Genomic DNA, 27,353 nt, shown 5'->3' with positions numbered 1-27,353 from the left:
ACTAACTCCTGCAAGTGTGCCTCTGTCACGCAAGTATGTCATACAAATGCCATAGCACCAGTGCACCACATACAATGTAAAAACATTTTTCTTTAAAAAGAATCATTTTAGCATGGTTGGAAAATATGAATACACTCATTCACTGAAAAGCACTATACTGGCGAGTGTCTAATAAAAAGTTTAATACCATGAGCAGAGTATGAAGGGGTTATTACACAGCATTGTCTTTAGGCCTGGGAATGGGGTGGCTGGTAACGTGCAGGGAAAGACATTTAACTAAATGATGACTTAACACAGGATATTTTATATAAAAGCTCAGAATAGCTACACACACACACACACACACACACACACACACACACACACACACACACACTTCTTGTTGTTCCTCCCTTCCTCCTCCCTCTTTTCTTCTTTTTATTGAGAATGGTTTTTTGCTGTTTCTCAGGCTGACCTTGAATTCTAAGGCTCCAGTGTATCAATCTGTCCAGAAGCTGGGAGCTACAAGCAAGTCTGCTCATAGGGTTTCATTTCTCTTTTTTAAAAACCCAATTTGAGGTTGAAGCGATGGCTCAGGGGTTAAGAACCTGGCTGCTTTTGCAGAGGAACTGGGTTTGATTCCCAGCACCCTACGAGGCGGCTAACTAACCACAATTCCAGTTCTAAATGCCCTCTTCCCATCTCCACGATGGGCACCCGGCACACCTCTGGCAAACATACATACAACCAAAACATTTACACACACACACACACACACACACACACACACACACACTCAGTTTCCATACCTTTTAAAAGAATGACTAAAATCACTACGTGAGTAACCCACTGCAAACACAAAAGGGGAAAAGACGTGACAACGCATTCATTTCTGCAGTTTGTACAAACCCACTTGCTGTTTTTCCACACAGACAATGCTTCAGGCATCCTCCAAATGGGAGGGTCAGAACCGGCCGGCCCAAGCAGCACACACAGGAAGGCACTGAGGATTCTGTTAAATTCCATTTAGAGAAACCACAAGATTTTAAAGCTGCCATTGCCCTGGAGATTTAATTCAAACATTAAGGGCAAGGAAGCTAAAATCCAAAAAGGTAAAATGATTTACAGTTTGCATAAATTGGCTCAGCGTCGGGGCTGAAGGCCGGGTTTCAGGGAGCAGATAGTCTCTGCACCTCAGCTTTTGCTCTATTCTTGAAGGTCAAGCTGGATTATCATTCCTTCTTCCAATTTTGTGCTCCCCACCCTAGGATAACTTAGATCAAGTTGGCTTCAGCCTCCCTGTTTTGTTCTGTCCTTTGCCCTGTACCTTTTTTTTTGTTGTTGTTTGTTTGTTTTAAATCGTCCTCATTGCTGAGACTGAACTGTTTGTTTAATCAGTGTACACAAAATCACGCTCCAGACACAGGGCACCGCCACGAATGCCCCAGCCAGGAAAAGGTGCACTTGTTCTTATCCAGCGTCCACAGGCCACGTGCGGGAGGAGGGGCCGCCTTCTGATTGGTGCCCCGTGCATGGCCTGGAGGGCGGGGCCACCGGTCTGTCCATCACCACGAGCTGGGCGGGGCAAACCCGGCTTGGGGCCGAGCAGGCCGGCGGGACCCAATCTGTACGCTGCGCCTCAGCTGGGCCGCGGCTTCCCCTGTGCGGGCCGCAAGGCGACGGTTGCTGTGGGGCGCGCGCCGCCCGTTCCTCTTTCCCGTTGCGAGCGGCAGGCGCGCAGGGAGGCGGCCCCCAGTCCAGCCGGGCACCTCCCACTCTCCGAGCCGCCGGGGAGCCGGAGGATGGCGGCGGTGGCGGCGGCCGCCCGGGAGGAGGCGGTGCGGAGGCCGCGGAGCGCGGCAGCGAGCGGTAGCGGCCCGTCGCGGCGGCCCGGCAGCGACCGCGTCCGCACGGCCACCTGAGCACCAGCCGCGAGCTGCGTCCCGCCCGCCTCGCCCGCTCGCTCGCGGCCCGGGGCGGCGCGGACATGGGCGCCAAGCAGAGCGGCCCCGCCGCCAACGGCCGCACCCGCGCCTACTCGGGCTCGGACCTGCCCTCCGGCAGCGGCGGCGGCGGCGGGGCGGACGGCGCTCGGGCGGCCCGGTTCGCGGCCCCGGTGCCCGGCGCGCAGCAGCCCAGCGCCTCGGCCGGCGCGGCGGCAGCGGCGGCAGCAGCCTCGGCCCCGACAGCGCCCCGCAGCCGCTCGCTCGGAGGGGCGGTGGGTAGCGCGGCGGGCGGCCGCGCGGCGCAGTCGGCCTTCAGCATCCCCGGCGGCGGCGGTGGCGGCGGCGGCGGTGGCCCGTACGGCTCGCAGGACTCGGTGCACAGTAGCCCGGAGGACGGCGGCGGCGGCGGCGCTAGGGACCGGGACCGGCCAGCGGGCGGGGGCCCTGGAGGGCCGCGCCTGGTGATCGGCTCGCTACCGGCCCACCTTTCCCCGCACTTGTTTGGAGGTACGGTCCCCTGCCCCGGCCGCAGCTCCCCAGCTGGGGGGGGGGGCGCTCCCCAGCCCTCCCTCCGCCCCCGCCACGAGGTGAATGGAAAGAGAATTGTTCTAAAACAAACTGACGAAACAGCCTCGTGGTTTGTAGTTTTTAGCACCAGGAAGTTAAGGGGTGAACGGTGGTGGGGTGTAGTTCTCTGCTCGGGAGCTGAAGGGCGAGCAATTTTAAAGGCCCAAAGCCAGAAGGGACTCACGTGGGTGTTTGTTTGGAAAAAATAAAAGGAAGTTAATCTCTCCTTTGGATCGACTCCTAACAAAGGTGCAATCCTTGAGCGTCTGTAAATAGCTCTGCGTACATGTTATTTGGGAGTAGGTGTTAACGCAAGGTGTTGCATTACCCCCCATTCCCCGCCCCCAGGAAACTGCTACTTTACATGTGGCTGATGGCAATACTGCTTAGTTTGAAGCTGAGTGTGGAAATGTTCAAAAACAGTTATTTAAGTTACAGTTATTACAACTCTGCCTACAGAGGCAGTAAAATTGGTCAGGGTCTTTTGAAGAGTGGACTAGAGTTAAGGAAAAATTTAGAGGTCACAGATGTGCTTTCCTGCTGTTTGAAACAGGAGAAAAGTTGCACTTAATTGTGAAAACGTGAACCTAGACCGCACATCCCCGCCTCCTTGCGTTATGTGTCCGGCAGTATACATTCATACTTGAGCACAGAATGATGCAGACTTCATCCCTTCTGTTGTTTTAAGTACCTTTTGATTCATCTGTTTGTACATGTAAGACAATCGGTTAAGTGGAGTGGTCACTGATCTGTGTTCTAGAGCAGTCAGACTTTAGTGTTAGTTCATAAGAATGTCATGCTTAGTTTCCACCATCTTAATGATATTTTGCTCGTTTGGTATGAAAGCACTTAGCTTTTAGCTGCTACTACTACCACTATTATTATTGTTATTATTATTTTGTTTTATCGAGACAGGGTTTCTCTGTGTAGTAGCCCTGGTTGCCCTGGAACTCACTCTGTAGACCAGGCTGGCCTTGAACTCACAGAGCTCCACTTGCCTCTGCCTCCCAAGTGCTGGGATTTAAGGCCCTTTATTATTTTTTAAAGTGCTTGTTTGTTTGTTTGTGAGGTTCTGGGACTCTAAGTTAATTGAGCTTGTTAGGCAAGCTCTTTACCACTGAACTGAATACGTTGCCTGTCACTTAACTAACTTGTTTATGGTAAGTCTTGCAGTGCCAATAATTAATTATAACAATGTTTCCTAAAATTGAGGCATCTTAAAATAAATCTTGGTTTTGGAGAAAAGAACTAATCATGTCCTTACTTAATTTGAGGCACTGTACTTTGCTGAGAATTGGAGAGTAACGCTACATTTTAAGAATACACATCTTTTTAAAATGAAGTTTTCATTAAGCAGTTATAATCATCAAGAGTAGGGACAAGAAAAGGGAATAGAAATTCTCCTTAAGTTAATATTTAATGTCCTGACTATCACTTTGATTCAGTTTCTCCCAGGGCTGATGATTGCTGTTGACAAGAGTCAGTGTACCTCTGTATTTTGTTAAAGTAACTAACTGTCCAGAGCTGGGCAGATAGCTGGCCTTCCTGCTATGAATTCCTAATAAAGTGGAAAGACCTATTTGCCAAGAGTTGAAATCTAAGCTTTTTTTTTTTTTTTAACTTAATTCTTAGGTTTGTTCAGCTAGTATGTAGTCCTTTAGTAGTCCTATTTAGTTAGGAAGATGGTGGTTTGGTAGCAGGACCGTTCGAGGAGCCTGGGGTAGGTTTTCACATCCCGATCTCTTTTGAGGTTGAGTGCTAGGAAGTCGTAAGTCACCAATTGTGTGGAATGATTTTAACTTTTTCCTTCAGTTCATTATAAGCCATTATAGATATGTATCATTCTTGAGACATTTGAGAAAAATAGTCACTCAGTTTTCTGTGTTTCCTGGTGCATGTGAGAAACTTAGTTGGCAAAGGCCTAAGGGGATCAGAAATGACCTGTTCTCATGTGAAAGGAAGGAAAAGTGCAGGGACTTTGAAATCCTTGTTGAGAGAAACAATGGAGTTTGTCCTTAGTGGCTTTGCCTAGTGAGACTTGTCCCAGTATGTCAGTGAGCAGGGTCATGAGAAGTCATTCTGAGGTGGAGGGAGCTAGACGTGGTTCTTTATATTGATTTTATTTTTATTATGTTTCCTACCAGTGTGTTTATTCAGTTACAGTTGTTAAAGGTTGGACACATGCAATGATTCAGTTTTGAATCATTAGGGGTACATAATGGACTCCATCTGCAAATTAAGAAAAAAGCATTTCTAAATTAATGGAAAGTACTTATTGTAGCTATATAAAGCATTGATGTTTGTATGTTTCCTAACAAGAAAATAGGGATGTAAAAATACTCAGATAACATTCCTTTGTAGACTTTCAATGTTATGTATTGAAAGAAAATCTGAACTATTGTTCTTTAAATTGCTTTAGGAGTGTGGCAAGTAGATTTGTAGTTGCTCTATCGCAATGAGTTGCCAAATTGAATGAGCTTTTCTGTGGTGGCTTTTGAGTTTTGCTTTCTTTGGGATGTATATTTTGGCTGCACACTTTTCTTTTTCTTTTTATTTATTTTTCTTTTTCTTTCTTTCTTTTTTTTTTTTTTTTTTTAAGTTTTTCAAGACAGTTTCTCTGTAGACCAGGCTGGCCTGTGTACATTCTCATTTCTCTCTAGAGAATTAAATAACTAGACGGGAAATGAATAACTCAGATATTTCAGCTTGTAGGCATTGAGTTGTCAGTGAGATCACGATATGGTTAGAATCTGGATGGAGTTCTTAGAGGAAGTAGGGCTTGTTTGTTTGTATATATGGTGAACAAGTTCTCTCTTGATTACTGATAATATTCTGGTCCCATTTGTTTTAAAACTGGTCTCCAAGGGCATCATCTAACATTTGAAAGCCCTGGTATCTTAGAGAGGATTTGTTTGACTTTCCTTTATGCCTGCATTTCCTCACGAAGTCACTGATGGTCATACAAGCTGTCAGTAGAAGTGGTAAAATAGCCTTCCCTGATGCAGCTGTCAAAAGAGGTGAATTAGACTCTTAAAATAACCCCCAATGAATGAGGATTATGAACTTCAGTAATGTATCTGTGTGTCTGGTAGTGAGATTGTGAAGTGAATTAACTTAAGACATCGAACCAACAGTTCTCTGCTGCTTAATTGTCTTGAGCTTGTTTGGGTGTGGCTTGCCTGTGAGTAAGTACTTCAGTAGCCTGTAATTCAGGTGTCTCCTGTTACATTGAAAAAGCGTGGGCCATCATTTCAAATTGAGTATGTTAAATAAGGTTTGTATTCCTAGGAAGGTTTATTTAAATTTTCAGCCCAAATGTGAGGTTTTATGGAGTTGTTTTCAGTTATCACAATAGGTGCCAAGAATGCTTGAATTTGGGAAATTACAGTTAATCTGCTCTACATTCTTGCACTTTCTTTTCTACAGTTGAGGATTTCTTTCTTTTCTACAGTTGATGATGTTCTTGGGGAGGGGCAGAAGAGATGCTTGCTGCTGTGTAGGGGAAGCCATACTTGTGGCTACCACTCCTGCCATCACTTCCAAGGGACTTGGATGGTTAATGTTTCTCACTTGTGTGCTCATCTATCTTTAAAGACCACAGGTGATGCCTTGTGTTGCCTTCGAAGTGTGGCCTCTGTTCTGGACCATCCTGCTTTGGGAACGGTTAATCTTGAGGTTGGAGGAGGAGTGGGATGAGTTGCTCAGGTCGGCTCTTTGAGAACTGCATAACTGGGCTGGTGAGCTCTCTGTTGTGTGCTAGCACCAGTAAGCCTGCCCTACTCCCTTCTGCTTGGTTGCTTTGCCTGTTGACCAGTAAGTAGTTCTTATTGCTGGCTGTCCACCTGTCTCCTACTCATCTTGTGCGTAATTATATGGAGAATTGCCTTAATGTTCTACTTATCAGATTCACACTATACATGCAATTCAGGATATTGGTAAATAGGCTAAGAGAAAAGTGCAGGAACTGTTTTAGTAACAAAGTAACTAAGATTTACTTTCCCATGAAAATATTCCTAAGCATTTTTAAATGGCAGTTTACATTTTTGTAGGTTCTGAACTGTTTGACATCGATGTGTTTAGACATTGGGGAAACGGTTGTACGTTGTGTGAATAAGCAGTTCAGAAAAAAAAAAACTTGTGTGTTGTAGTATTTGTTTTCTGTGCTGCTCTTTAATAGCATGTTACAAATAGCTGTGTGCTGTAGTACACATTTGTCAGTGTTGTGGGTCAAGAGTCTGGGCACAGCTCAGTGGGCTGGGGTGTTGGTAGAGGCATTGCCACTAATGCTTGTTCTCACCTGAGGAGGAGGATCTGCACAAACTCTCTCAGATGGGTTGTCATAATTCATTTCCTTATTCCACTCCTCCCTCCTAATTCTTAGTATGGAGTCAATATACTGAATAAATGGGTTTTGTTGTGGCATTTTCTTTCTTTGTTTTTCCTTTTTTTGGTTGTTTGTTTTTTTTTTTTTTTTTTTTTTTGTTTTTGTTTTTTTGTTTTTGTTTTTTTTTGCAACAGAGTTTCTCTGTGTGGCCCTGGCTGTCCTGGAACTTGCTCTGTATACCAGGCTGGCCTTGAACTCAGAGAGAGCTGCTTGCCTCTGCCTCCCAAGTGCTGGGATTAAAGGCCTGCACCACCACCGACCAGCTTGTGAGGTTTTCATACATTTATACTGTGTGCTTTGGTCATATTCACTCCACCATTAACCCCTTTTGTTTCCTTATCCTTCTTCTTCCCAAGTAGTTTCTCTTTTAGTTTCATTCTCTTTTTAAACCTAGATTTCAAAAACATGAAGTATTTGTGTTTGAGTCTGATTTTCCACTTAACAACACTTTCCATTTCTGTCCATCTTTCTGCAAAGGACATGTCATTTTAAAAGATTTTATTTTCTGTATGTGTTTTTACTGCATGTATGTATATGTACCACACTTGTGCTTGCTGCATAAGGAATTGAAAAGCTGTCAGATCCCCTGAAATTCAAAGTTGTGAGCCAGATGTTGTAAGCTACCAAACCATGTGGAACAAGTGTTCTTAACCACTGACTCATCTCTCCAGCTCCTTAATTTCATCCTTTATGACCGAATAGAACTCCACTGTTAGTGCATATACCACATTTTATTCATTTGTTGAAGGAGACCTAGACCAATTTTATAACATAGTAATTTTGAACAGTGTCACTGTGAACATGTATGTTCAGATATCTCTGTTATTACTGACTTAGATTTGTTCCAATATATTCCCAAGAGTAGTGTTGCTGGCTCATTGGTAGTTCTATTTTTAGTTTTCTGAAGAGCTGTCCTACTGATTTCCATAGTGGCTTGTTAGCTTTGGTGCCATCTTGTGTGTAATTATATGGAGGCCACATCTGTTCCATCTTAGGCTCAGCTCATAGCCTTTGCCACTTTTCCTTGGTTAGATGATGCATATAGGCCTGGTCCACACTCAGAGGGGAAGGTTTAAACCCTAGAAAGTGGGAGTCAAAGGTGGTCACCCTAAAATTTATTTACCACATTGAGTATAGGATTAGGTTGATCTGGTTAACATATAACTTAATTTAAATAAACCTCTTTTTTATTTACTCTCTAAACGCTGTGGTTATTTATGTGGCAGGTGTAATATTAGTGGTCTTGACTGCTAGTTCCTTTAAGAGCAGTGCATGTAGTGTCAAGGGTAAAACATGAGGCTGCTCTTGCATAGTTCTTCCTGGACTCAGAGAAGAATTACTGGTGGCTGTTGTGTGCCACGTAACAAGTCTCATAATAGGACTTTAAGCAAAGTATATTGGGGAGAATGCCTCAGAGAGGAAGGAATATATGAATTGTTTCTGAAGGATAGAGAATTTTGGGTTAGGGAAGGCATATAAAACACTACAGAAGCTTGAAGTTTGGTAGGGTATGTTTGGATTGTGGAGTCGGAGGAATGAATGATGAGCATAGTAAGCTAAGAGTAGAGCATTGGACTGGTTGTTAAAGTATGGTGAGGTTGTGGGGTAGGGACCTGTCTATGGTTTCTCTTTCAGATGGGGCTTTAGGAATGCCCTGGTGACATTCCAGCAGAAATTGAGATGAGCAAGCCTTGAGACTGGGACAGAGCACACTTAAGTCCAGGAACAGAAGCTAGAAAGGCCCTGAAGTGTGGCTGTTCTGTATCCTGGTAACCCAGGTAGTTGGAGTCCAGAAGGCTGTAGAAGAGAGCAAAGATGTGGGTTGGGTGAGCACAAGAGTGGAAATACCTTGTGGTGATGCTCTAGATTCTTGTTGGCTTTGCTCTAAAGAGTGGTGCAGAGGTCTGGAATGGTTTTGAACAGAGAACTGGTGGAAACTGCTGGGGTTTAAAAGATGACTGTGGCCCTTGTGTAGGAGTAGAAAAAAGTCCAAGTTAAAGATTACTATAGACTAGGAGTATCATCACAGGTAGTAAGAGGTGGCATGATTCAGATGGTTTTTTAAAAATAGAGCCAAGGTGATGTAGAGGAGAAAGAAACAAGGATTTTTTTTTTTTTTTTAAATAGTCAAGTGCTTAAGTTTGTAGCTTGTGCTGTTATACAGCACATATTGTTAACATCCTGCCAAACCAAACTTCACATTTCTCCTGTTCTTGGAAATTCATTGGAGATGGAATTACTAGAACTCAAGATCTGCATTTGGTCAAGGTGTATATAAATGCAGAATATTAAACACATCTTGAATATGTTTTTCAAAATAATAAAGCTATGAAATATATGTGAAGCTAAGTGTAATAATTCAAGTTCTGCTGTAATCAATCCTTACTGTAACTTGAATAATTATGATTAGCCTTAACAGTTTACTAATTTATCTTATTTGTGTATATATAAACAGAGTGGGGCATAAATACAATATTGGGTTACTACATGTCATTTGTTCCTTAATGTCCCTGATTTGAACAATACATTCTGTTTTTATTGATTTTTGTTTCACTAGCTTTATTCTTGTCTTTATTGCTTTCTTCCTCATTTTAGAGTTAAATTTGTTTTTGTGGCCGCTTTATTTTTCACATATTTTCTAGTGCTAAAAACATAATTAGTCTTTAATTACTCTTAGTACATCTAACCCCCTCCCATAGCTTTTGGATGCTTCATAGTTTCTTTGTCACACACTCATTGTTTTTTTTTTAAAAAAAAAAAAAACTCTTGAGGAATACTTTTCTTAGCTACGTAGTTTGCCAGTTTGCATCTGGGAGCTATTTTAAAGTGTTGCTTTAACATTTGTAGATGGCAGATTTATCATTGTTTTGGTACCTTTTTGTTAACAGAAGTAACACTATATAGTGTTACCTAGAATTGGGTTGCATTGTGGTTAGAAAATCTTAAGAGCCTGTAAATGGTAGAAACGTAGCTCAAAATAGCAATAACCAGAAAAAAAAAAATCATCTGTTTAGGGTGGGTTCCAATCTACCTTCTTATCTAATCTGTGCCTCAACACCTTTTTTTCCCCATTACCATTTGTGTGTATGTGTGTGGGGTCATGTGCATGTTGGGTGTTGGATGGCTCTCTTGATTGCTTTTCCACTATATTGTGTGTGAGGTATGCCTGCATAGCAGGGTGGATGGGTACCTTGCGTATATGTGAGTATGCATACAAATGGAAGCTAGAGGTTGACATTGGGTGTCTTTCTCTGTCACTGTCCACTGTTATTTGAATGTGGAGCTTTCTGTTTCTATTGTACTAACTGGCCAGCACTCCAGAGTTTGCCTATAAGCACTGGGCTAACAGAAGTATATCTGACAGTTCTGTGTGCTAGAGAGCTGGACTCACACCATCCTCCCAGCTTATTTTTAGAGGCAGTTTTTCACTGGACCTGGAGCTCACCAGTTGGCTAGACTGGCTGCCAGCAAGCTCTAGGGATCTAGACTCAAGTTTTCATGTTTGTGCAACAGCCACTGTATTGACTGACCTATCATCTCTCTAGTTCCTACTTTTTATGTGTTTTAAATTTCTTCAAAATTCTCTTCAAACTATTGAATTATGCTTCATAGAGTGCTTACTGTGCCAGGCTTGTGGTAAAAACTTTCTAAACATTGATTGATTTCCTAAGATGTATTATATTTTAAAACAAGATTATTGGTCACCAAAACTGTGGTTATATTTAAAGCTACAAGAATGTATTGCTCTACAAAAAGGCAGTGTGTTGTTTGTAAATATGTTACCTTGACTTTTTGAACAATGAAAGTAGATATTTGAGCTCTACAGATGACACGGTCGTAGAGTTACCTTAGAAGGAAAGTAAAATACATTATGCTTACCACTTGTTTTTTGTTTTCTAACCATTTGAATTTGTCACTGAATATTCTTAGGCTATCTGGACATGTGAGTGTTTTGAGAGTGGCAAGGAGATGCTTCTTACCAGTCCTTCAAGTTTGTGGTTCTGTAGCATAGAACATGAAAGACTGAGTTTGGATCTCTGGCTGCACACATGGGCAAATGCTCCACCGCTGAGTACATTCTGGCCCAAGCATAGCATCGGAGTCATGAGGTCGTGCACTCAGGCAGCTGGAACAGCCTGACATTCAGTAATGCTTCTCCCCAGGGTTACAGGTTTTCATTGTTACTAACACATGTGATGGATTTAGTTTTATTCATTGTGTAGCATATGTGGTAGGCTCTCTCAGTTCATTGATTGCTTTTGTTTTTCAAGACAGGATTTCTCTGTGCATCTTTGGAATCTGTCCTGGAACTCACAGAAATCGGATTACCTGTGCCTCCAAGTGTTGGGAATCATATATATATATATAACTATGTATATATATATATAGTTATATATATAACTATATATATATATATAGTGTTCATGTATGTGTGTGTGTGTGTGTGTGTTTGCACATGCTAGTGTGCACCATGGCTAGAGTGTGGAGGTTAGGGGATTACTTTGTGGTGGATCTCTCCTTTCATCAGCATGGGACCCAGGGATTAAACTCAGGTTGTCAAGTTTGGTGACAGGGCTTACATGCTGAGCCATCTCTATACCCATATCCCTGCTATTTGTTCTTTTTTGGGGGAGGGGTTCTGAAAAAAAAATATAACTTGTGTTTTGACTTTTATGTCTTTAATTTTTAATTGATTTTAATTTTTTTGTTGTGAGATATGGTGTTTTTCTTTGAGGCTACCAATGATGTACTTACATTGTGTTTATATATGTATATTTTATATAAATATGTATGATACATGTGTATATGCCTTCTCCCTTCATGATTATTTAGTTTCTAGTTTTTTCTGTTTAGTTCTTTTAGTCTTTTGGGGTGTTTTCCTCAAATGTTTGGTGATTTTGACTGGTCATGTCAACACTAAATTGGTATATTTGTATGTTAATTGGAAGCTTTCTGTACTTTCAGTCATCTTATGAGCCCTAAGGAAAGGTAGGTTTTTTTTGGGGGGGGGCTTGGTCATATTTTCCAGAAATGGATTTTCTTAAATGTAAGAAGGTCATCACCACCTCCCATCCCCCCCATCCCCGGCCAACTGTAAAGACAGCATCTAAACTGGCCAAACTTGTAATTAATACTCTTGTCTGAGCCTCCTGGGTGCTGGAATTACAAGTGTGTGCTGCCATGCCTAGCTTTGAAGACTTTAAAAAAAAATTTTTTTTTTTAAAGATAGGTTTATTTTATGTGTATGTTTGTTTGTGTCTAGGTGACTATATGCAAGTGGGTGGTGGGTGTGTAGGTGTGTGCAATCCCTCAGAGCTGTGTCCCTCATGATCTGAGTAGGTGCTCTTAACCCCAGAGCTCTCCCTAGCTGTGGAAGGCATATTTTATATATGTTTTAAAGAGTTACCTTTAATTTTATGTGTCTGAATGGCTTGCTTGCATGAATGAAAGTGTACTGCATGCATGCCTGGTGCCTGCTGAAGCCAGAGGAGAGTTTTGGATCCCTTGGAACTGGAGTTGGGGGAGGCTGTGGATTTCCTGCACCAAACCCAAGGTCCTCTGCAACAGCAGTAAGCCATATCTCCAGCCTCAAGACAACTTTTTTATCCCAGTTACAGGAGTTGAGTGAGAAAGATTTGGAGTCTTTAAAAAAGACTGTTACTTTTGTTCAGATTCGGTATCAGAGTTATCTCTGTTTTTGGCTCTTCTGTTGTCTAGTCCAGAAAGACACCTCTGAACACAAAACCCCCAATAGGATTGGGGTTTCCTGGCCATTCAAAGACAGGGAAAACACCTGGGGCAGCTAACAGCTTTTTGCCTGGCCCAGCAGCCACCGTTGCCCTTTGGGCCTGCCTTCGCTCCAGCAAGGCCAAGTGTGGTGTAACTCAGGTTGGGTTTCTGTTTTTCTAATTTTATATGAGAATTACTCATTTATATGCTTTCCAAAGACTGGGCACTTTTTTTTTCATTGTGTCATTACATTCATTTTATAATTCTATGTATTTTATTCCTTGGGCTGTTGAGATGGGTAAGAGCACTTGCCAAACCTGATACCAGAGTTTGGGTCCCAGAGCCCACAGGTAGAAGGAGAGAACTGTCAGAGAGCTCACTCTCTGCTCTCCTCCCTCCAGACTGTAAGCAAGGCCACAATTAAATTCTTTCTTTTATGAGTTGTCTTGCTCATGGTGTCTCTTCACAGCAATACAATGTTTAATTGGCAAGAATGCCGTCATACTGTTGTAAAACCTGCTTTTCTGTTTCAAGTGTTTAGGGGATTTTCTGTGAGAGAACATATAAACCCAACTCTTGTTTTTAGCTAGTGTGTGTTTATATTTCCACGATACTAATGCACTGTAGTTCTAGCTTTTGTGGTGTTACAGATCAAATAGGACCTTGCTTAAGCTAGTCAAGAGTTCTACTGCTGAGCTCCTGGCTCTTTCCAGTGTTTAGTAAGTATCACTGAATGTCATTACACTTGCACAAACTTCCCTACTGTGGATACTATTTTGACAGCAGTAGGTCTAATATAGTGTGGTACTAATCAAGATTGTCATTAGGCTCAGATATAAGGGCAACGTCTCAAAAAAGTTGCACACATACGCAGGCTATGCTTCAGGGCTTCCCAGAACTTCTACAAGGCCTCCCATCTGACTACAGACTTTGGGGAAAGGCCATGACCTCTCAGGGTTTTGTTTTTGATTATTTTCCAGTACTGGCCTTGAGTCCAAGGTCTCCTGCATGCTAGGCAAGTGCTCCACCACTGGGCTGGAGCCCCAGCTCTCCTTTCTGTTTGTGATAAGAGATCACTAAGTTGCCTAGGCCTCAGACTTGTGATCCTCCAGTTCCAGCTCCCAGAGTAGCCCATGCCACCACACCAAACTTCTGGGGTTTAGTAAGTCACTATTGTGACTTACTTAGCTAGAAGCTCAGGAGAACACTCCAGTTATCATTGCAGCTTTATTATAAAGGTCAGAGCTAAATGGAGCCCTCTATGGGGCAAGATCCCTCAGAGCTAGAAACAGAGTTGGCCTCGCTCCCTTCCCTGTGAGATCCTGCTGCTGTGGGATCTATCAGGCTGTGGCTCCAGCGGCTCCAGCGTTGCTCATGTTCTGTGTTCATGAACCAGAGAGTTCTTCCAAGTGTTGTAGCCATACTACTTTTTTGGATTTCATTATGTCAACATGATTAAGTGGAACTTTGCCAGCTGACTCTAAGCTGGCTGCACCCAGCCTCCGTGGAGTTTGGGGTTGACTGATCACTCCATCCTCCAATCTAAGGAATTCTTTCTAGCTCCCATTCTGAATGTGAATGTCTCTTCAGCATAAAGCCACGTGTGATCCAATCACTTGGGCAACTGGGGCGGGGGGGGGGGCAGACAAGTTCTTTGTTATACAACAGTTACCAAGAAATAAGTTTTTCTAGTTGAACAGAGTGCACATTGTAATTTTTCAGTAGACATCGACCTCCCTAAAAGCACACTAATTCATGCTGTGCACTAGTACAATTCTGCTAACTTTGCTGTTAGATGTTTTTCTTCTTTTTAGGTAACATCTACTTTTCCTCTGTTTTGCTGATAACTTTTTCACTTGCTTTTTTTTTCACTACAAGTAAAAATGAGCAATTTCCATGTGCTTATTGTTAGCCATGTGTATTCGTTTTTGATTTGCTTGTTCATTAGCTTTGCCCATTTTTTAGCAGATGTGTTTATATTGCTTTGTGATTCATTATATAATGCAAATATATAGTGTTTTTTTGTGTATACATATTTTTAACTATTTTTTCTTGTACCCCATTGGCTTATAAAATAAGGTTTTATGAATGAGACTCACTGCATTGGTCTTTAATGATACAGGATTATGAATTTAAATTAAATTGACATTTATAAATCTGTTCTTATAATTGAAGAAGAAAATATCTTCACTTTTTTTCCCTCATCCCCTTTTTCTTAGACAGGGGCTCACTGAATAACAAGTAGCCTTAGCTGGCCTGGAACTTGATGTGTAGACCAGCTTGGCTTGATGTCATGGAGGTTTGTTTGTTTGGCTATTCTGGGGAAGGCTTTTATTTTTTGTTTTGTTTCCTTATTTACTACAACTTCGGATGTATAATGTTGAATTTCATAGAAACTTAAATTATATGGAGCTAGTATGTCTCATTTTTTGGACATTTGTGTTGAAGAGTGAGGAAGAGTTGAAAAGCAAGAAGAGAATTTGTGGTATTGTGTGAGAAATCAAAGCTAATAAACTACCATAATCTGTGGCTAGTATTTCTATAAGTAGCTATATAGTATAGTGTATTTTGTATAGAAATATATGTTAAAAGACTGAATTCTTACCAATAAAACTGGTAGTTGAGGGCTGGAGAGATAGCCCAGCGGTTAAGTATGGGTTCTTTTCTTGCAGATGACCTGTGTACAGCTCCCAGCACCTACATGGGGTGGCTCACAGCTGCACATAATTCCAGTCCACAAGTAGTTGTGCTCACCTGCACATACCCACACACAGAGTTAATAAAAATATAAAATCTGTCAATTCCTAATGAATTTTCTACACATTAAAAGACAAATATTTTGGTATAAAGCTGAGATATATGTAGTAGAAAGACCTTCAGTAACACTACTAGCAGGATTTTGTTTTCATGACTCTGTTTCATAATACCTTAATCTGTTTTTATGAGTATTGTTTATATCTGTAGATACTTCAGTTATCAAATGATATGAGATTAAAGCTTTTTTTAAGAGTAATTTAAGTAAATTTTACTATTAAACATCAAGGCCCTTTATATAAAATCTAAGTTTTTTTGTTTTGTTTTGTTTTTTTTTTTAAGATTTTATCTGAAACAGCATTATTATTTTAACTTCGGCACAGTGGCTGATGCCTTAATTTACCATTTCAGCCAGCAATTGTGATCCCACAGTTACTGGTCTTCTGCCACCCAGGCTGCAGCGTGGAGGGTGTTTCGCTCCCACAGACAATGTCTCTTGCTGCTGCTAAAGGTAGCTTTAACTAAATTTCTGTTGTTTTATTGATACCTAAGACTCAGGATTCAAAGGCTGGGGTGAAAACCTGCTAGCTCCGGGAGGCTGGGCCACACACAACTAGCTGACCTTTTCTCCTAGCTGGCGTCACCCAAAGAAGTAGTGTTCTACTCCCTGGAACAAAACAGCTGCCACACCTCTCCCTACTACTTGTGGTGTCCCCAGCTCTCCCTGATGCCCTGTGGTGCTCTGTGATTACTTTCTGTCATCTAGTCATGGCCCCCTGAACCAACCTTAGTTTTATCTGATGCAAATGCAAACTTGGAGTTCACAATGTGATTGAATGTCCTCCATCACACACTGGGGCAAAAAAGAATGTATATTTTGATTTTAACCTGAACAATCCAAAGCAGACTTGTCATCTTAGTTTTATTCATATTAAATAAAATGCTCAATTTGTATCTGATTATTAAAAAGGTTTTTTTAGAGTACCGTGACTATGTAGAACTTCATGGGCCATGAAATGTGATATACAATATTTTGTGATTTACACTGACTTTTAATAGAATAGGTAGTTTTCATCAGATTTTAAAAGGGAATCTATGGCCCTAACTTGATTTACAACATGGATCTAAGATTAATTTTGTTGCTAATTATTGTTTTTAACTTTGGCATTGAATGTGCAAGAGTCCCGAAGAAGCTGTGCAGTGGAAGGCAGAAGGCAGAAGACAGCCTTGGTGTTGGTCCTGGCCTCCACTTTGTTTGCCTCAGGGTCTCATTTGCGGCTGCAGATAGCAGGCTGGCTTGCAGAGATTGAGATTCTCGTGTCCTCCTCTGTGCTCTGTAGGAGCTGAGACACAGGCTCTGGGGCTCTGAACTCACATCCACACCTGTGCAGCAAGTCTCTACCTGCTGAGTCATCTCTTAGTCTTGTCATATTCTGATGTCTTTATGTGATTTTATATTTGAAAAGTTATCGTTTCTAAGTGCTAGATTGGCAGTAGCACACAATCTGTATTTATAGAGCTTCATGATTGTCAAATTTTCTTGTAAACTTTATTTTAAAACTTTCTAAATGCTTTCTTCCTGAACATTTTCTACTTTTATTGGGTCTGCTGAGCTCTATAGTACACAAGCCACTGGAGCTTTTGTTTTTCAAGGGAGGGTTCATGCTCATACAAAGATTCTACATGTAAGATTTGAAGAGTTTGATACATACACTGTATCATGAATGCGTCATTCACACTGGGAGTCATTTTTCTGCCCTTCTGAGAGGCTTCTTAATACTTCCTGTTTTTGTTACCATAAACTAGTCATACGACATGTCCTCACTGATTTTTGTCTACATGGGAAGTAGAACGGTTAGGATGGAGTCGTTGGGAATGGCCGTGAACCTCCTTTCCTTCTCGATACACTGTGACATTGTACTGTGGTTTGTGGACCCAAGGAGAATTCTCGGGGTGATAGACACTTAGACGGGTCTATGGATTTCTGTTGTAAGAGAGCAGTCAAATCTCACAACTGATGATAGACACTTAGACGGGTCTATGGATTTCTGTTGTAAGAGAGCAATCAAATCTCACATTCAGTTGTTTCCATTTCAGCCGTTCTTTAGTTTCCAGTTATTGGTTAAAGTTTAGGTTTTCATTAAATTTTTAGATAATTCACTGCAACAGCGGGATATAGTGGTTGGCTTGCTTTCAGATTGTAGACCACCACAAATGCAAGGTTCAGGGAACTTTATCTTTAGGATCGCTGTTTCAAAGTGTGAGAAATTCCACTTGTTGAAGGAATATGGAGGCAACATAGAGAACAAAGATTTGCATGCTAGGCATTTATGGTTTTAGTTTGATCTCTTCTTAAAAATCAGGTATAGGTGGGTTTTTTTGTAGTCTTTTTTTGTATTTGTATAGGAGTTGATGAAATATAAACGAATCAAGTATAATGTTTTGTGTTTAATTCAGCTGGTTTGAAACAACAGCTAGGACTAAAGGAGGCTTCAGCCTTATATGAGAAGAAGCAGAAAAGGCAGCTTTAGAGCCTGTGAGGGTAGGGCTAGTGCCTGATGGGAGCAGTGGCTGGGGTGGGAAGGGTGCTCTGCAAAGGCTAGCATGGGTCTTGGCTTCAGGGAATCCTTGTTTTGTGACAGGGTCTTGCTGATTAGCTCTGCCTGGCCTAGAACTCACCAGGCCAGCCTCAAACTTGGAGCAGTCCTGCTTCTGTCTGCCTCCTAAATGGGCCACCATGTGCTACTTGTATTCATTTTTGACGTAACTACTTTTTAAAACATAAGGAGCATCATTCTACTTTGAAGTCAGTCTCAATTTTGTGAGTTTCTGTTCCCTATGTGGCCTGTTTTTAAAATTCCATGTCCTTGTTTTGGTTGTTGTAATGACCTAGTGCCATCAGAATTCTTGTGGAGCAGTTCCAGAAGGTGGTGGGATGCACTGTGTGCCTGCTGGGAAAGTGTCCCTGTGGGCAGTGTGCCCGAAGGACACTTGTGCAACTGGGTCTCTGCTACTTGTCAGGAAGGGGAGGGCGAGTTTCACCTCCTTTTTCTTGAAAGCAGAGCTAGTTCTGTCCCCTTTGTTCCTCAGTGGGAGGAAAGTAGTTTTCCTTGCTTAAGAGTTGAAGTCCTAGAACAGCGGTTCTCAACCTGTAGGTTGTGACCCCCTTAGGAATCAAAGGACTCTTTCACAGGGGTCACATATCTGATATCCTGAATATCAGTGTTTGCACAATTACTATTACAAAGTAGCAACGAAAGTAATTTATTGTTGGAGCAGTTGCTTCTAGAACTGTTTATACTCACATCTGCTGTGTCTGATTCCATCTGTGTGCCCTGAACTCTATGGAAGGAAGGCACCACCAAAAACAGTCTGTAGCAGACTGGCCTCTTAAAATTTTCTGGAAAAATGAATTCTGTAGCCACACACATCTGTAGCTTACTAAAGTTCTTCAGTAAAGAAATCTAGTTATTTTAAGCCACTATTTCCCAAATTAATTCTATAGTTATTTTATATTTACTTATTTATTTAATTCTGTGACTCTCAAACTCTCATGATGGTGGAGAATCAGAGCTGGGCTCCATTCCCAGTTGCTGTTTGAGTAGATTTGGGGTGCACTGAGAGTTTGCATTTCTGACAAGTTTGCTTTTACCTCATGTTCCCTTGAACTGTGATAGACCATCTTACTATTTTCCTGCTTAAAGAAGGTACCTGTGATGTTGATGAACAAGAATAGCTCCCTGTAAACTCTTATATTTGAACACTGGTCCCCATTTGGTGGAACTGTTTGGGAAGGATTGGGAGGTGGGATCTTGTTGGAGGGGGTGGGGTCTTGTTGGAGGGGGTGGGGTCTTGTTGGAGGGGATGGGTGGGGTCTTGTGTGTCATTGGAGGTGGACTTGTAGGTTTCAAAAGATTATTCCCAGGTACTCTCTCTGCTTCCTGTTGTTGGTTCAACATGTTAATCTGTCAGCTACTGCTGCATTGCCATACCTGCCTGCTGCCATGCTCCCCATCATGATGGTCATGGACTCCAGCCCTCTGCACCTGTGAGCCCCCATATTAAATGCTTTCTTTTATAACTTGCTTTGGTCATGGTGTTTTGTTACAGCAATAGAATAGTAACTGAGATAGTACCTTAAAATTTGGAAAGCTAGGCGTAGCCACATAGGCCTGTAATCAGAGAACTGGACAGGCTTGGACAGGAGGATTAAGTTCAAAGCCAACCTGGGTTGATGCATTTCAAGACCCTGACTCATAAACACAAAAATGGGAAATAATTGTTTTTTTTTTTTTTCTTTTTTTAATGTACAGGGCCTAGGGCAAGTGGTTTTAATTAACATAATTCCCCTAGGTAGCATTATTTTCCTTTTGACTAGTCTTTGCTAGCCCTGTAACCTTCATTTTAGTTCCTCTTTCTGTAGAAGTGATGAAACCTGTTTGGAAAAGCTTGTAGTTAAGGATTGAATGATGATTCCCCACAGTATAGGATGCATCACATGACAGTTCCACCTTTAATAATCAAATGGCAAGTCGGGGTCAGATGGCATTCTTAAGTTAGAGACTCAGCAGAAATATGGACTCTCAGGCCATACTCGAGACTCACTGCTCCAAGTCTGCACTGGAGAGATTCGTGTGTACATTGCCTTGGGAAGAGCACCAATGTAGCTTACATATTGGGGAAAAAGCAACTCATGGTTAGAGCAGTCTGTAACTCACTTTGATCCCTTTTATAAACTGGCTGGCTTCCCATGTCTATATTGAATGTTGTCCATTAGAATAGGTACTATTTATTCTAGAACCCAAAATACATTGACAGTGTCTTTCTTGGTGTTACTAACTATAAAACAGTACATGCTAGTTAAGTCTTGAAATAATGCATAAAGGTGAAAAGTGCCTGAAAGATAAATTACCAGTAAAACTGTGACAACTCTTTAGTATATTGTAATCATGAAATACTTCAGAAAAACAAGTTCCATCATTTTGGCCAAATTTAAGCAAGTTTTTACTTAAATTTTAAATACTAACCAAGATGGAATTTGGTCAGGACCACTATCTGGAAACTTGTGTTGGCAGGGTTTATATTGACCAAACCCATAGGTCACTGTACTTTCCCATGAGGCTTTGTTGTTATTTTCTAAGAACTATAACTCCCAGAACCCCAGGAAGTTAACCTGGTCCTTTGGCAAGTAGAGCTTACAGGTCAATTTAGGGTCTAACAATCTCTCTCTGTCTCTCCCCCCTCTCTCGCCTCCTCTCTCCTCTCCCCCCCCTCCTCCCCACCTGCCAGATGCTTGCTTGGTCATTGTGCAGTGTGCAGATGGATTTAATAATTACAAATACATAGAGCAATTTTGTGGTCCTTATTTTCCAGAAATGGGATTGTGTTGTAGACTCTCATCAGTATCTTATTTGTTTCACTTTATCTATTCCAAGTTCACTTAAAGCCTTTTGCTTACTTTATGTGCATATGTTTGTGCTGCTTTGTTTGTATGTGTAACACATGCAGTCAGTACTCTCTCAGAGGTTAGATTTGGAGTTATAGACAATTGTGAGCCACCCAGTGTCCTCTACTAGAGCACAAATGTTCCTAGTGGTATCTTCAGCCCTTTAAGTTCATTTTTAATAACTGCATGATATTCTATGGGGATGGACACATTTAACAATTTTTTATTGGTGGTCAGTTGTTCACATACTGTTGGCTAACATCTCTATAGGACTTCTGGATAGGACAGTTTTTGGAGTTGCTCATATTACAAAATAGATTTTGCATATAGGAAAGATATATCAATCTGTCCACTGATAGACAGATAATGAAATGAACCCTCAAATAGCAGCTAACATTCCTTTGGTGTGTTTCCTGTGCTCCTGTGGTAAGCACAGTTTTCCTGAAGTTTATAGTTTCATTGCTCACTGGTGCATCCCAGCACAGACATCCGCCAGGAGACTTTGGTTTTAAATGCAGTGTCCCTGTTACCTTTAAGTAGTTTGATCATTTTCATATTGATATGTTGCATTGAGTGAATGTGCCACAGTTGGTAGTTGACCAAGTTTTGCATTATAAATAGTGCTGTGGGAACATTTAGAGACATGGTTTTGGGGGTGTGTGTGCTCCCTAGTAGTCATTTTCACATTTTAAATTCTCAAAGTAAGTTTTAATCCTACCCTTTTGGGCTGGGCTTGTGGTCAGCGATAGATGCCTGCATTCAGTCCACAGCCCTGAGTCAAGGCAACAAAACCCAACTGCTTTGCACTGTTCACATTCCATTTTTTGTCATAATCGAACATTTCAGTAGATAAAATTTTAGGTCAATTACAAATACTGATCTTTAAGAAGTATCCTTTTAAATGTATCCAACTATAAATATAAATATTACTTATCTACATGATTTCATGTATTTTAAATTTCATTAAGTTTTTCATTGTCATCAGGTTCCACATAGTAAACATTAATTGCTACTTTAGTAATAGTACACAGTTAAGTAAAAGTAAAATTGAAATTGTTCAAAATTTAAGGATTTTTTGGAGATGGCTTTCTTTACAAAATGGGAAAAGAGCAAATGGAATGGGAACTGGATGGGACCTGGATCACTTCCTTGCTCTTAAGCCAGGTACGAAGAAAGCCTATATAAGATGTATGATTTTTAATTGGTAGCCTGAAGTTTTTAGATCCTCCCCGCTGTAATATGCCCCTTTATGTTATGGAATTAATATATTAATTTACAATGCTATTAGCAGTGAATAAGCTACCCAGCCATTCATTCCATACTTTCATTGTATTTTTGCTTTTGTTAAGTTTTCTAATCTTTTAGTGGTATTCTAACTAGCTTTCTGTTACTGTAATACAAAACTAACCGAAAGCAACTTGGGCAGAAAAGGGTTTATTTGGATTTCCAGGTTACAGTCCATCCTTGAAGTCAGGTCAAGAACTCAAGGCAGGGGCTTGAAGAACCACAGAGGGGTACAGCCTGAATAGCACCCAGGACCACTTGCCCAAGGGTGGCACCGTCCACAGTGGGTTTGACCTGCCCACATCAATTCACAGTCAAGACAGTGTCCCACAGACACGCTCGTAGCCCAGCCTGGTGGAGGCAGTCCCCCGTGCTCGTAGCCCAGTCTGATGGAAGCAGTCCCCCATGCTCGTAGCCCAGCCTGGTGGAGGCAGTCCCCCATGCTCGTAGCCCAGCCTGGTGGAGGCAGTCCCCCAGTTGAAATTCCCTTATATAATGCTGAAGCTAACTGAACAGTGGAAAGGTATGCTATTTCATATTCATATTTCTTCTCCTTCTTTTCTCTCTGAACATTATTTCATAATGTATCCTAGACTGGCTTTGAACCTATGATCCTCCTGTCTGAGCTTCTTGAGCCTGTTTTAAATGCTTAACATCATGGCTGGTTGATTATAGTTTTTTTTTTTCCATGATTCCATGTTCTTCTTTCAAAGGCCCATGTCATGCTTACTTTTCTGCTAGATTATTAGTATTTTACTGAGTGATTCACATGTTTCTGAATGCAGTCTGTGGTCTTTTTTGTTACGACGTTCCAAATATCTCTGAGTTTAATTTGTTTTTCAAAGGAAAAATAAACACAAAGCTTCAGAAAAACAGTATTACAAAACCCCTATCACATTCAACATTCATGAATAATAGTTAGTTACCTATTCCAACCCTCACCTCACCCCCAAACAAGTCCCAGACGTGCCATTTCCAATATGGACATAGTCATTTATTTAATGTTAGTTGCCTTTCCCTGCTCTTTAGATGTCTGCCTTCTCCTCAGTCTTTGTGACTAAAATGAAAGCATGGCACTTTCGCCTTTCATGTGCAGACTTTACTCTCCTGGGATTGCATTGTATAAGATGCAAGGTAGAGTTTAATCTTTTTAAAACTTTGTCGGCATTTGGTTTTTGTGTTGTTGTTACACAGGGTTCTCTGTGTAACAGTCCTGTCTGTCCTGGAATTCACTTTGTAGACCAGGCTAGCCTCAGACTCACTGAGATCTGCCTGCCTGTGCCTCCCAAGTGCTGGGATTCAAGTTAAGCACCACCACCGCCTGGCCTTTGTCTGCATTTGTTTACCCATTTGTCCTAGCTCATTTGTCAATCATCTGCAGTGCTGCCTTTTCATGAAATAAATGTCTTCTTTTTCTGAAGCTCTTGGCAATTGGAGCACTTGACTTCAGTGGTTCTGGCAGTGTGTAACCTATAGACCAGCAGGGTCAGCATCACCTGGCTGTTAATGCAGATTATTGTCCCCACACACTGCAAACATTGTAGGACAGGACAGTGTCAGCATCACCTGGGTTGTGGTAACAATGAAGGCAAAACCCTTTGAGTGCAAAGCAGAAAGACTGTTGCTTTCTCTGACTCTGTTTCCATCTTGTTTTCTGGCCAGTGAATGTGTTACAGCACTTGCCAGCTCATTTGAGATTCTTGATTTGTTGTTTTGTTTTTTATTAAATTTTGGTTATTGAATTAGTTTTTATCAGAAGGATAGGTGCAGGTCCTTATTCCACTATATTTCATATTAAACTTAGGTGAAATCTTTTTAAGAGATTGAGGACAATTACAAAGTTGTTTCTTGCAAACTCAAAAGTATAGGAAGATGAGGGAAATAAGCAAAAGGCATCCATTGTCAATGTCCCCAGAGCTCTTCATTACAGGTGAGCTAGCACACTTGTACAGCTTTTATGTGGATGTTGGGGATCCAGACTCCTGGCTTCATGCCTTATCCACTGAGTAGCCAGCCTAGCCTTTAATCTTTGGTCCTTCAGCTTCTACCTATCCAAGTGCTGGGATTACTAGTGTGCACGCCTCCCCGACTCTTATTTGTGTTTCAAACAAGTAAGTATATAAAACATCTAACCTGAATGTAACTTTGTATAGCCATTTTAGCTTATTTCATTTTGACTATGACCTGATATGAGGATTTTGGATTACTTTGGTTTGGTTTTAAGAAGCAGGGTATTACAATCCAGTTGCAATATAACGGAGGCTTGTCTTGAGCTCCTAATCCCCCTGTTTCTGCTTGCTAAGTGCCAAATTGCAGGCACTTGACACATTTTGGATTTTGAAGTAAGGATGCTCAGTTTGTATCTGTTCTTGGGGTGTTTGTCACTGTGTGTGTGTTGTGGGGATACTGTATGAAAATGTAGTACTGTACTACCTGTCTCCTCGAGGCTGTACAGCAACTGTTTGGCTGGCAGCTCTTACTCCAATGCATTAGAGCAGCTGGTCAGTATCTACCAGAATATTAGTATAGCACCTTGGTTTCTAGATATCATTTATCTACCATGCCAGCAAATGTGCTTAGGCAATTCCATGATAATGTGAAACTATTTTAATTTTCCTCAAATATTTCAAAAGATACTTAAAATTAGAGGGGATACATCTTGTTTCATTTTTGCTAATTTCTTCCAGTCTTTTGTACTGTTAATGGAACCTAGGGCTTTTAGCATGATGGCAAGTGCTTAACCACTGAGCTTTGTGTATCTCTAGCCCTTGGTCTTTTGAGACAGTGTCTCATTCTGTGCGTAGGCTCACTTTGAAATTGAAATGTTCCTGCCACTGTCTCCCACATGCAGGAATTAGGAGTGTGCACTACTACAATACCTAATCTTTATACCTTTGTTGTTGTTGTTCATGCTGGGGATTGAACTCATTGACTGTTAATAACATGCTAGTTAAGTCTTCTATCCACAGCTCCTTAGTCTTTAAAACATTTGTTATTTAAAGGAATCTTTGAAAAAAAATCTTTCTTTACAACAAATATCCACTCACAATTTACCTTTCTTATAAATCATTAGAGTTCATTGTAACAAGAAGGAATATACTTTTTTAAAAATATGGACATATTGTACGTGTGCTTTAAATGATTTGAACTTTGTAAGCCTCTGTCATCTCAGTAATAATAATAGTAAAGTTAGACAAAATAGAGTAGCATTTAGCAAAATGTTTGGCTCGAAGTGAAATCTCTTTCAAATGATAGCTAACATCCTTATTATCAAATGTGTTATTCTCTGTCAACAGTTTGCTTTAAGTACCATGTGTGAAAGGTGGCAAGGAGTTAGAGGCTCAGTGTAACAAAAGTTCCTGGAGCAGTCTTCTGCAGCATGAGATACAGACACATGAATGGATTAAGAATTGTGACCATTCACTTTATTTTTCAGGATAGTGGTTGGTTATCAACCACACCAGTAAATAATAAAGCTATTTGTTTTGCTCAGTGAAATGTTGAACAGCCCTTTGAGCTGTGTGAATCCATTGTGGATAGTGTTGACTTTCCTGAAATACAGGACATAGAAGTGAGGCAACAAGATGCTGCTTGGTTCCTTTGAGTATCATGGTTGCACATACTTTGTTAGGACAACCAACCGGCTTTCCTTTCCAAATCTGTTACCTGGGATAACTAAGCTGTATTTCCAAACAAGTGAAGTTAGGACTCAGAAGTAAAGAGGGGTACTGCTTCTTCTCTGTCTTACAGAAATCAGGCTGCCTGCCTCATAGTCTTTATTTTCTATGTTATTTTGGGTGCCTAAATTTGATGCTATTGAGCTGTCACTTTTTTATCTTTAGTATTGATTGGGTTTTCCCTCTTTTTTTCTACTCTGCTACCCCTAGTCCTTCTGGAACCAGTAGTGTAATGGTGAGTATTTAAATAAAACTTACAAAGTTTTTGACCTGGTGAGGATTTTTTTTTACCCTCACACATCTTGGTGAAAACTTTGTAGACTGCAGCTGGTCTCTGTGGTTTTGCAGGTTTCATTGTTGCCTTGTTTGTGTGTAGGCCGATCAAACTTGTTTTAAGGTATCCTGTCCTTGCATGCTTTGTCAGATGGCATCCATTGTTTGTGTGCCATAGTATGTTTTTCTTGGAGCTTGCATTTTTTTGTGTTTCTGTTGGGGGGGCGTCAGTCGGTGAGGGCTGGGAAAGGCTGTACTGGCGCCCTCACTATTTTTTGCTGCAGTCTAGGTCTCTGTTGAGTGGGTGATGGAAAGCAGAATAGCCATTGGCTTTTTGAGCTTAAGATTCAGTCTAAGTCTGCTAACCATACTTTCGTTTTGTTCTGGTTTTGTTTTTTTGTTTTGTTTTGTTTTTGAGACAGGGTTTCCCTGTGTAATCCTGGCTGTTTTGGAACTGGCTCTGTAGACCAGGCTGTCCTCAAACTCAGAAATACACCTGCCTCTGAGTGCTGGGATTAAAGGCGTGTGTCCCCTCTCCTTGTGACTAGTGATACTTTTTGAAAGTCATTGACTCTGGTATATTCTCTGTCAAATTCTATGTTGTGTTATAACTACCTCAGATGTCAAGATATCAATCAGGTGCTGTTCAATATTTTTTAAAGGTACATACACGTGTTTAGGACTTAGACCATAGTATGCAGCTTGTTACACAGTTACCTCAGAACTTGATAAAATAAAAATTTATGTTTACAACCAGGTCAGATCTTTTAAATTTATTATTATGATATATAATTGGAAAGAAATTAAGAGTACTAGGTTTGACTAGAGTACTAAACTTTTAAGTAGTGAATTTTGGGAAAGAACTTTGATAGAATTCTGTCATCAAACAAAATGTCTAGTTTTGGTGAAATATACTTAAGCAAAATTAGTAAAAGAATACAGTTACACACCAAATACCCAGATGTCACTGTGTACAGATGGAGACTACCCATACCTAGACATGCTCACCCGTGCCATCTGATATCAAGCTCCATTTTTTCTTAGCATTATTGTAAGCCTTGCTTCATGATCATCATGTCTTTGCCTTCGTCTTTCATTATTTGTGTATTTCTGAGTAACATTGGCCAACTGAGTGCAAATGCAGATATACTCCTGTTTTGGATTTTGCTTCTTTCCCCCCAATATTACATTTATAAGACTTATTTATATTGAATATAGCTTTCATAGAGTCTATACTATTCCCTTATATGAATATACCAGAATTTATTTTCTAAGAAAAAAAAGAAAAACTTTAATGAGTACTAAGAAAACAA

General features: G+C 41.0%; 1 protein-coding gene across 1 annotated transcript in view; it reads left to right on the top strand.

Moving 5' to 3' along the window:
* Window positions 1-1,966: 1,966 nt before the first annotated feature.
* The window catches only part of Znrf2 (zinc and ring finger 2), a 69,027-nt gene continuing 43,640 nt past the window's right edge, over window positions 1,967-27,353 (top strand). Inside the window, exon 1 of the mRNA XM_051203272.1 lies at window positions 1,967-2,432. Within this exon, the coding sequence (XP_051059229.1) occupies window positions 1,967-2,432 (466 nt within the window). The remainder of the gene's footprint in view (window positions 2,433-27,353) is intronic.

Source organism: Phodopus roborovskii, unplaced genomic scaffold (assembly GCF_943737965.1).
Source record: "Phodopus roborovskii unplaced genomic scaffold, PHOROB, whole genome shotgun sequence".
In the NCBI taxonomy this organism is placed as follows: Eukaryota; Metazoa; Chordata; class Mammalia; order Rodentia; family Cricetidae; genus Phodopus; species Phodopus roborovskii.
Note: the sequence above shows the minus strand (reverse complement) of the source record. Positions and strands in the feature narration are given on the sequence as shown.